The 11363-nt window shown below is 56.1% G+C and overlaps 1 protein-coding gene across 2 annotated transcripts in view; it reads right to left on the reverse strand.

Moving 5' to 3' along the window:
* The window catches only part of AJAP1 (adherens junctions associated protein 1), a 34316-nt gene extending 23468 nt beyond the window's left edge, over positions 1-10848 (reverse strand). For both annotated transcript variants that reach the window (XR_013776758.1, XM_079325995.1), the window contains exon 1: positions 10525-10848. Coding sequence is in view for 1 of the 2 variants with exons in the window: in XM_079325995.1 (XP_079182121.1) it covers positions 10525-10553 (29 nt within the window). In the remaining variant the exon portion in view is untranslated. The remainder of the gene's footprint in view (positions 1-10524) is intronic.
* Positions 10849-11363: the final 515 nt, after the last annotated feature.

Raw genomic sequence — 11363 nt, forward strand, 5'->3', positions numbered from 1 at the left:
GGGCAAAGCCCCAGTGCAGGCACATGGGGCTGGAGCCCACCAGGATCTCTCTGGTGCACCCCACAGCCACACCACGAAGAGTCAGGATCTGGCAGAGCAATGTGGGGAAGAGTCAAAAGGAGCAGGCAGAGCAGGCACATCACTGCAAAGGCAAGAGCCTTTGCTCTTGCTCCCAGTTGCTGCCAAAGTTGAGCCAACCTTTAACCCTGAGTTTCAAGTTCAGTTCCCATTTTCAAATATTTTAAATGACACTGACAGTACAAAAGACCCGGTGCCTCCAGCCAGCCTGAGGATGAGTGTGAGAGCTGACACAGCAAGCTGGCCAACACTGCCCATTATGGTTAGCCCAGCATAGCTGGCTCTAGAGAGAGCAGGACATCTGCTTATGAGATTTTTCCCTGGTCTTAAGGGATTATTTCAGACAGAATTTGAGAAGTGCCAGAGTGGGAAGCCCAGAAGTTTGCATACATCTTCAAACAAAAACGTCTCTTGCAAATTTCTGTGCAAGAGCAGTGCTCGGTAATTTACCTGCCAGCACTCTGTCAGCAGGAGCTCTGAGCCCAGTCTGGCTCCCCTGGGAAGACTCAGACTGCTGCAGGTTCATCTGCCAGCGTGGCGAGACAGGTCTCAGCCAAGCCAGGGGATGAACTGCCTTGAGTGCTCCCCAAGGAGGTCAACACAGTGGCAAGCTCAGGCTCTGCATTCCAGGGTACTGCTGGAGCATCCCTCCTGGCAAGGCAAAGAGTGGGTGCTCCTGGAGCATCCCTCCCAGTGGGCATGGGGCAAGTACCACTGGAATATCTTCCCCCAGCAGCACAGCCTGGGTACTGCTTGAGCATCCCCCACAGTGGGCTTAGCCTTGGTACCACTGGAGCTTCCCTTGTAATAGGCACAGCCTGGGTACCACCAGAGCATCCCCCTGAGCAAAAACAGTGCAGGTACCACTGGAACATCCCTCCCAGCACACACAGTGTGGGATACCACTGGAGCATCCCCTCAGCAAATATGGGGTGGGTACCACTGGAGCATCCCCCTCAGCATACACTGAGTGGGTACCACTGGAGCATCCCCCTCAGCAAACATGGGGTACCACTGGAGCATCCCCCTCAGCAAACATGGGGTGGGTACCACTGGAGCATTCCTCCCTGCACACAGAGTGGGTACCACTGGAGCATCCCCCTCAGCACACATGTTGTGGGTAAAACTTGAGCATCCCTCCCTGCACACACAGTGATGGCACTGCTGGATCATCCCTCCCAGCACACACAGTGATGGCACTGCTGGAGCATCCCTCCCAACACACACAGTGTGAGTACCACTGGAGCATCCCTCCCTGCACACACAGTGATGGCACTGCTGGAGCATCCCTCCCTGCACACACAGTGATGGCACTGCTGGAGCATCCCCCTCAGTGGGCACAGCACGGCTGTCGCTTCCCCCGCCGCCGCCCGGCCGCCCAGCCAGCAAACACTGCGTGCATTTAGCGTGGCAGGGTTGGACAGTGGGGTGTTTCATCAACCCAGCAGCTATAACACTCGCCTTTTGTCCCTCCTGGATAAAGGGGGTTTGTGAGCACTGGCTTTCCAGCCCAAACTGGCACCTGTCGCCAATTTACCCCACTCATCCCCCCCCAGTTCCGCACCAGCACTGGGGACCAGGCAGCAGCAAGAGCTCCAGCTCAGACACAACTTGCTGGGAAGTTCCAGATTTCCAGATCTACCAAAATCTTATTGAAGAGCTATAGCCTCAAGCTCTGCTCTTTCTGATATTTAAACAATCCACAAACCTAAGGAAATTAGGGTTTTCCCCCTCATTTTAGCTTCTACCTAAATCTCCTCACTCACACCACAGAATCACTGCCCAGGCTTCATGTGCTGATGGTGACCAAGGAGGTCCTGGCACATGAGACAGTGCTGCCTTCTCCCGTCCCCATGACAGCAGCAGAAAACATCCCCCTATGTACCAAAATCAGTCTGCTGAGGGAACAGGACTGCAGCATATGCAGGAGCATGTTAAAACCAGAGCTTAGAGATCATCCCTGGTGTTAGTTAACGCAGCCCACAGTAAATAAGGCCAGTGGCTGAGCTGACAGGCTCCCTGCTGTGGACACAGGCACAGGCAGGACAGTGCACTTCTCACAGCTGCCATCTGAAGAATTTCTGCTTCCCCTGCTCATAAATTTTCTTCCATTGCCACACATCTGCCTCCTACACAATCAACTGCAGGATGGTCAGGCTTCCCCCTTGGATAAAAAGACTGCATTGGTGTGTCCAAGCAGGATGCAATGCCCAGTGTTGTTGGATGGGATGCAATGGGATGGCAGAAGTGAGGCTTTCACCACTGGGATGGAAATAGTCCTGCCAGATCCCAGACTGGAGCTGGAGCCTTATGAGGGGTTTTGTTCCTCTGAATACATACCCACAAAGTAATTCCAAGAGATAGAAACTTAGTCAACCCAGCCCTCAGGTCTGAAGGAGCTACAGAGAGAAAAACTGTGGCACAAAGCTACAGCTTATGCTGTCCTTTAACCCCACAGCTTTCCAGATAAATAACCCAGCACTGATCGTATTTTCTAAATGAATGTACTCAAGCGTGTCATTACAATGAATGCAGGAAATGCTTTGATCTTAAAAAAAAAATAAGTTGGCTCAGTACATCTAAAGTAGCAGCTTAACAAGCTTTAAAACAAAACAATTAAAGGAGGTCTGCGGTGTCTTTGTAACATAATGTGTCTTCACGGGAGCCGCACATCAGAGCTCACTGTGGTATCCATTTAAATGGGAAACACCTCCAACCATGGAACAGGCCCAGGGAGAAAATACCTCATAATGGGATTTTTAATGATGACCTCCCATAATGCTCCACTTTTCCAGGAGCAAAGACAAGCATTGACCCACTGAAAGCAGCTGGATGACCAGCACAGGGCCCAGCCAGCCCTTCCCCATGGCAAAGGCTGGGTGTCCACACAGGGAAGTCCAGCTAACTGAGGTCTTCACTCCAGCACCACAATCTTGGGGTGGAGCTGCTCTCAATTTGTCCTGCAGTGACTGAGATCCAAACCTGTCTTTCTCCCGGGAAGTCCCTGGCAGCCCAGAGATGCACAGCCTGCCTGGAAACCTCAGCAGCCATCCTCAGGAATGAACACAGGGAGCACGCCAATAATTTCAAAAGCTCCATAAACTCTAACAGAAATGGAGAAGATGAGAGGAATGAAGACTCTGAAAGCAGAAAGAGGAACAGATGGCTTTTATGGAGCAAGAAATACAATAGGAAAAAATGGAGCAGCAGAGCTGTCTTTGAAGGTGTGAAACGTCAGTAGGGAAGCCTGGAGAATGCCAAGGCCCAGGAGCTGGGAGCTCAATGCAGGGCACTGCATTGCCCAGCTGAGGCTCTGGCTGGTGGTCCTGGGGAGCTCCTGGCCCCCCTGGTTCCTGAGACAGCACAGGCTCTGCCCAGCCCAATCACAGGGACATCCTGCTGCCAGAGAAGGGTCAGCGTGACACGCAGCATGGAGAAAGAACAGCCCAAAAAGATGATGAAAAAGCCAAGCTAAAATAGAAAGAAAAGGCAGCAGGAATGAACTCTGGGGCAAAGACTCTTGATCCTGTCACAGAGAGTTTTAAATCCCTTTTAGCACCAAGCAATTTCTTTTCCATGGAGAAGAGCTGTTCTCCCTGCCATGGCCATTTCGCTGTGCAGACAGCAACCAGGCAACTCACAGGCTCTCCCACTGCAGCCATGGCAAAATCCTGATGGATCGAAGTGCAGATGAGGATTTTCCTCCAGGACCTCAAGAACACTGTGCCACTGGGGGCATGGCCCCTCTGAGCCCAACTGCCAGTGTGTCAGGGATCACTGTGCTATGCATCTCATTAAAAAAACCAATAATCTCCTTTGCAGGAAAGATTAAACTTTTGCAGCATTATCTCCCATGGGCTGGCAGCAGGGGATGACCTCCTACATCCCTCAGTATCTCAACTTCCTTCAAAGGTACCTGTGCCAGCAGCCTTACTTCCATCCTCATCCATCAAAATTAACAAAATTGATTTTGCCAGAGAATATGTCACTTTGACAGGAACCCAGAGTAAGTCCTGAGTGTGTCATGTCAGATGATGCCAAAGCAAAGCCTCTTGCAAAGACAAGAAACAAGAAGATGAATAACTCATCCTTATCCTTTCCATGAAAAACTTCGTAAGAAAACCCATGAATGACAGATACTTGTAGAAAAAAAAAGGTTGATTCATTTTGGGAGTTCTTTCTAAAATAACACTTGCCGGCATCTGGAATGGTGACACTTTCCCTACATAAACGCCCCGCCGCTGCGGATTCAGCCAAGCTTTGGCTCTGGCTGGAAAAAGGCAGAGCCAACCACGCTCCCAGCGGGATGTGAGGCTTCATCTCCTGGCATTCATCACCCATGTACCAGTGGGTCTTTAAGTGGATGTCCTCGTCCATGTCAATTAACTGATGCTTCATTACTCGAGCCCTGCAAAGGGAGCAGAGATGCTATCACAGGCTCTGGGAGCAGGGCTGGGGTCACGCACGGGACTCAGGCAATTACAGAACGTGTCCCTGAGGAAGCTGCGTGTGCTTGTGCTTGCTAGGCAGGCAGTTCCCAGGGGGGACAACCTGGGCTGCCCCCAACCTTGTCACATCTTCAACCTGAATGGCGTGCAGTCAAGTGGCAACATCAATTAGCGGCATTCGCTCTCACCGGCGCTCCAACGCTGCTGCTGAGGCTCCCCAGCCTGCCCCTGCTGAGCACAGCAGCTCTCCACAGCTCCTCAGCTGGCATCACACAGCCACATTCCCCATCTACAGGGCTATAAAACATAGCTGAAGTTTCTCCTGACCATCCCTGAATGCTGCAGAAGAGGTGTGGACAATACCCTTATGGACAGGAACCATCAATCTCACCAAGCTGTAGCTGAAAGCCACAGATCTGTTCTCCTGTGTGGCACAGTGTGGTCCCTCACATGGCATGTGCTGTGCCCTGTGGCTCATGGTCACCCCTGCACCAGCATGTTCCCATCTCCTTGCCTCTTGTGCTAGGGCACAAGCCCTTTGGTGAGCTCCAGTTTTTCCACCTCAAGCATCCAGACTTGCCTCTTGAAGGAAGCACCTCAGTGCTCCCAGGCTATGAGTTGTTTTTGAAGCAGCTTCTGCTCAGCCTTTATTTGGAAGTCAGTGGAGCTGGCAGCGCTGGCAATGCAGCCAGGCCAGCAAAGCTTCACTGCTCCCACCTTGCCACAGCTAAGCCTCATCCCATGGATGCTTCAGCCAGGGTCTGGAGCAGCTCTGCAGCCAAGGCGCTGCTTCTCCTCCCTGCCAGCTTCTGCAGCAGGAGCTGAAGAGTCCTTTCCATACCCACAGAGATGCTGTGCCAAGGAACAGCTTCTGCTCCCAATGGCTCTGGCTCATGGGGACACAGCAGCCACTGGCAGCGGGGACACAGTGCCCCTGGGATGCTCCAGCACTGCCAGGAAAGCAGAGCTGCTGAGAAAGACCTTCAGAGCAAACTTCAACAAAAATCGTCGCATGTCAAAGCATATCTCCTGCCTACACATCATTTCCAAGTCACAAGGAGACATTTTGCAGATCGGAGTTGGAAATGAGCACTTTGTGAATGACTGGCTTTATTTATTTTTATAAGCCCTCAGGCGAGTCCCAGTGGGTGCTTTGGCCTCCTGCCCCGGGCACCCAGCACCTGCTGACCCCACCCCTGCTCATCTCCGTGGAGCTGCTCATCCACCTCCAGCCAAGCTGGGCTGTTCCTCCTTTTCTCAGTGTTGCTTGGGACTATAAATGCCAAATCTGTCAGCACTGATGGGAGGACACTCCCACACAGCTGCACTTGGGGCAGGTCTCCACCCTGCTCCCAGAGCATCACACCCAGCATCCCTGGCCCAATGTGAGCACCTCATAACACAGCACCCAGCTCTGCTACCACTCCACAGGCAGTGTGGACACTTTGCCTCCAGCTTGGGCAGAGTTTAAGGAGCACTTGGGGGTGAAAGAGCCAAAATGCCCATCAGTCCCCACCATGTCCCCAGTGAAGGAGCTCAGTGCTGCACTGAACGGAGGCTTTAGCACAGCTTTGCCTTGCAGAGCTGCCAAGGCCAGAGAAAGCAACTGATAAGCCCAGAAAGCAGAAGAGATTCAGCAGCAGACAAAACCTCATTTCACAAGGAATCCTCATAAAACCAAATTAATGTTGAAGGATGAAGGCAGGTAAACCTCCCACAGTTAGGTTCAGGCCACTGAGACTCAGTTTAAATCTCTCAGCAGTTCTGATTTAATCAATGCATTTCCAAGTGAAATTAGATGAAGTACATCTCCATCACAGGAAATTATATAAGCTATCAAAGTCTGTAGGTGCAAGTCCCAGTAAGAAGAGCCACAGGAAATATTCATATCAAATTCCATTTTTAAGGAGTCACTTCAGGTCCAGAGTTTAACGTTCTTTTAGTGCAAAAATCTCTTATGAAAACAGTGAGCCAAGGCAAGGAGGGACCAAGCAGCAGGTTCAGCAACAACCATGCATAACCCACGGTGACTGCTAGGATGCTGACCTTGGCCAGGAACCCCTCCTAGCAGCACTACCCAAAGTGAGAGGGAAAGAAGATGGAAGGGAGGAAGGATGGAAGGAAGAATAGGAGTAAAACCCCTTTGTTTTAAAGGAGGGGGTGAAAGAACCAACAGTGTCACACCATCCACTGATCCCACCCAACACACTCAGCCTCCAGGAACTATCCTGCTAGGAGAGTGCTGCTGTCAAACCCAAGCTCTGTTGGGCTTGAACTGGTGTTGCCCACTTGGTCACCACCAACCCTCAAGGAGAACAACAGGCAGCACAACCCAGAGCAGAGCAGCTCCTGCTCCTCCTGCTCAGCACACTGAGGTTCCGGAAATCTTGGTAATCTTTCCTCCCAGTCCTTCTCCCATTAGCTATATTTAAAGGCTTAGGCATGCATACATTTTCATAATGAACCTCAGACCTGCTGGAAGTCCCTTGTCTTATTCACACCCTATGGAGCTGTCCTTGGGAGCTGCCAGCAGTGCTCACCACTGCCCTGTATCCATACATACCTACAGACACTGACGTAAATAAGGTATGCTGGGAGAGCCTGAGAATCAGATTGGGCGAGGGAAGGTGGGAAAAAGGTTGAAGAGCTGTCCTGTGCCTGGCTGCCCTTCCCTCTTACAGGCTGGGTTCTGGAGGAACATTAGCAACTTTTTCCAGCAGATGACCATTACGTATGGCAGAGCCAAGCTGTGGTGCTCCAGTCCCAGGAGCAGCTGGGCCGGCAGCTCGCCCGTCCCGTGTCCCTCCTGCTGAAGGCTGGCACAGCAGCTGGCACACGGGGCAGCCTCAAAGCCTCCCAGACAAGTGGCAGCACTACAGCAACTCCCACCTGCCACCCCACTGGAGACACCACAGCGACAAGGCGGTGGCTCTGCTGTTATTACAACAATTATTCATGCTCTGGGAAGCGGCTGCCGAAGCCCTGCGCCGCTCCCCTCGCCTCATCTGGGAAATTGCTGCCAGCACGGAGGTACGAACCGCTGCATAAAAGTGCAGTTTATTCAAGCATTATTGTGGCTGTTAAGTATCATAGCCAGTGACACCAGATGAATTTCTGTGGCAATCAATCCACCCGGGAGCAGCCAGCTCAGCCCCTGTGTGGATGCAGGATGAGTAAGGACTCCTCAGTGGAGGCCATTAACTCCCACTGCTTACTGCTCTCATTACTTCCCAGACTGCAAGGCTTGCATCTTTGACGAGCGGCTGAATCTACACTTGACAGTGTGAACCCGATGAGTGAAATTCATGGAAAATGTTTTCTTTGGCAGTAACTACAAGGCCCATAAAGTTTCCACGGAGCCAATGTGCAGGGATGTATGCTTTTAATGAGTTGTTTTATACAATCGCCGAGAAATTGCAAACGGTGGTTTTACTCCTACTGCAAATCACTCCAGAGCTCAAAGCTGTAAAAACTGTGGCATATTGTTTAAAACATTATATTCGTAGCTATGGAGGGGAAGTCCTCGGCAGCGCTGGAAGCGTGGCACGCTGCAGAAAGCTGCCGTGCCCTCGCAGGCGGGCGCAGGCACTGACGCAGGCGTGTGCACGCACACGAATGTCTGTGCACACTCAGGGGCTGGCAGAACCACTGCCACCTCCCCAAAGAACAGATTTTGCCCAGCAGCACCCACACCTGCCAAGAGCAGAGCGGTGCTGGAGCATCCCTGCGACCTCGCTGCTTTCAGGGCAGCGCTGCTCGCTCAGCCCCGCTCCGAACCGGGGATCGGCAGTTCCCCTTCGTGGGAACCGAATAATTCTGAGCAACGTGGTTGCACAGGTCCTGCCCTCCCCGGCGGAGGAGCGCAGCTCACCGCGAGGTCAGGCATTGCCACCGCCCCGGGCGAAAGGGATCCGACTTGAAAGGAGCAGCACGGTACCATCTCCCCGCCGCAGGCAGCCGCTCCAGGCAGAGGCTGAGCGGGGTGAAACGTGCGCTGAAAAGCTCTACTGCTTCTCCTGGAGCTATTTTTCTAGTAGACTTAGAGAAAATGAGGAGAAATGACATGGGAAATGTCAGAAATAAAGCCAGAAGCAATTAGAGTAAGAGAGAAGGGAGAGTGGCAGGCAAGGTTAGCAGTAAAGTTATCTCTTATTAAAAATAAAACACGGAGGGACTGGAAGCTGATGAGGTGGCAGAAAGGACAGCCTGATGCTGGGGATCCAGGATGCACAGCACAGAAATTCGTAAGGCGAATGAATCGAGGAGAGAAGCAAGCGGAGGGCTCCTGTTTCCATTGCTAAACTCTCCTCAAAAATAACAAAGCAGAGGGCGTCCTCTGTTCCCAGGATTACAGCCTTCTGCCGCGCCAGCCTTGGGAAACGGCCCTCCAGCTCCACTGGGCTTTTCACCTGACACGAAATAAATCCAAACGCGTGGCACCCTGAGAAAACCCTCGGGTGCTTTCGCCGGGAGGAATCCCTAAGGTCACTACATCACCACAGACTGTCCTTCCCACAAGCAGCAGGGCATCCTTGGCTGACGGATGGACAGACATCTCCGGCGCGAAGGTGCTCGTGTGCCCGGGATGTCGGGGTGCACCAGCCAGAGCACGGGACAAAGAAGGTGGGCACTGGAAGCCGGCTCGCCACGTGCCTCTGGAATATGCGGCGCGGCACGGGAGTGGAACAGAGGCCAAGGGCCTCCCGCAGCTGCTCAGCACAGACAAAACCTCAGTTCAGGTTTCACCCTCCAGGATTCCATCCACAGCCCGGGCAGAGGGACAAAGCCTCCGGCGATTCCCACGGATGGTGGATAAAGGTTTCTCGCATCCCCACTCGCTGTCCGTGGGTTCGGGGGGCCCTGCCTGCCTCTCTCCGTGCCCCCGAGCTGCAGCCATGTTCTGCCAGAGCGCAGGGGCGCGGGGGGCGGCGCGGGCTGATGCGCTCCCCGAGGTGCTGCGTGGGGCAGGGCTGGCGGTGGGGGCTGCACCCACCCATTCGCTCACCCCGCAGCTCCTCTGCCCACCCGGTCCTGCTCCCCGGGGAGCAGCCACAGGGCCCGCTGCCAGCTGCGGGAGTGGGGTGGCCGCTCGGGACTCCTCGCCTTGGGACCCCTCTCCCCAGCAGCAGGTGATGTGCCGGAACCACCGTCCCGCTCGGTGGAGGGACGTTTGAGGTTTGACCCCTGCCCAGCACAGCCGCTCAAACCCAGGACTTTCCAAATACAAAACCGGGTTGAGGAGAACGAAATAAATCGTGGATTTCACTTTTGCTTAGGGTCTCACTTGTTTAACCCTCTGCTTCTCTCACTCGATTCCACTGAGATGGGCTCAAACCACCAAAATCCAGGTATTACCGGGGCCGCACACATACAGGGGCAGGGGCCAGGGCTCTCCAGCCATAGCACCATGGAAATAACAAGATTTCGGCTCAGATGACTTCGCAGCGGTAATGAAAATGTGTTACGTAACACTTTGCCTCCGTCTCCTCTGCTTTGCAATTCTCGATTAATCTCCCAAACACATCCATCCATCTATCCGTCCATCCACTCATTCATTCATCCATCCGTCTATCCGTCTATCCGTCTATCCGTCTATCCATCCATCTGCCCGGGCCCCGGACGCCCCCCAGCCCCTTCCCCCGAGCTGCCCCCGCCGGGGCGGCCAGGGGGGAGCAAGCAGCCGGCGAGGGGACTCTGACCGCGGATCCATCTCCAGGGCAGGGCGGGCGAGCGGGGCGGGGGGAACCGGGTGGGGGGAGCCCGGTACGGCGCGGAGCGCGGACCGGCCGCCTTCCCGAGCGCCGGCAGTCGCCGGCAGCACCGCGCGCTGCCCGCTCCGCTCCGCACACCGCTCCCCATCCCGCACCCCGCTCCGCTCCCCAGCCCTCTCCCCGCTCCCCACTCCAAGTTCAGGGTTTAACTCCGCCGCTCCCCGAGCGCGCCCGGCGGCGGGATGCCCCAAGCGCTGTCCCGCGGGGCCATCGCTCCCCGCTCCTACCTGCTTCCCGGGAGCCGTCGCATCCACATCGTCACGTCTCGGCCCGGCCCGGCCCGGCCCGGCGGGGCTCAGCGCCTCAGCGCTCCATCCGGGCGCGCCGCCCCGCGCCCGCGGCGGCGCTCAGCGGCGGGGCAGGCGGCGGCCGGCGGGGCGGGCATGCCCGGCGGCGGCGGCGAGGACGGGGGCCTGCGCTCCGGTGCTCCGGCCCCTCAGCGCCGGCGGGGCAGCTGCGCGCCCGCGGAGGCTGCGCGTCCCATGCGCGTCTCGGTGCGGCTCGGTGCGGCGCGGTTCACCGGGGCTCGGCTCGGCTCGGCTCGGCTCGGCTCGGCGCGGCGGGGCTGGGCGCGCGCGCGTCTCTGCGCGCACCCGCGGGGCGGGGGCGGGGGGCCGCGGCGCGGGGAAGTTGCGCGGGGCGGAGGCGGGGGCGGAGCGCGGCCCCTCCGCGCCGCGGCCGAGCGGGGGTGGACCCGGCTCGGCACCCGCACCCAGACCCGGCTGCGAGTCCGTGTCCGTGGGGATCGCCGGGCGGTGCCGGGACCCCGCGGGGGAACGGCCCGTCCCTCTCCGGGACACCGACTCCGGCAGCCGTTTCCCCCGCTGGAGAGGTTCTTTCCCCGGACCCCGCGGGCAGCCGCTCGCTGGCGGTCCCGGAGAGTGAAGCCCCCGCTCCGCCGGTGGGCACTGACCCGGCAGCTCCGCACCCCGGGACCGCGGTGTCCCGTACAGCCCATCCCCGCCCGGCGGGCAGCAGGGGAGTGCGGACTCAATCCGTGCTTTGAGGGTAGGGCGAGGGGTCCCCCGCAGTTTGGCAGCCCCGGGGAGCCCCGGCCCGCTGCCCG

This window comes from Erithacus rubecula (genome assembly GCF_903797595.1).
Source record: "Erithacus rubecula genome assembly, chromosome: 24".
NCBI classification, from domain to species: domain Eukaryota; kingdom Metazoa; phylum Chordata; class Aves; order Passeriformes; family Muscicapidae; genus Erithacus; species Erithacus rubecula.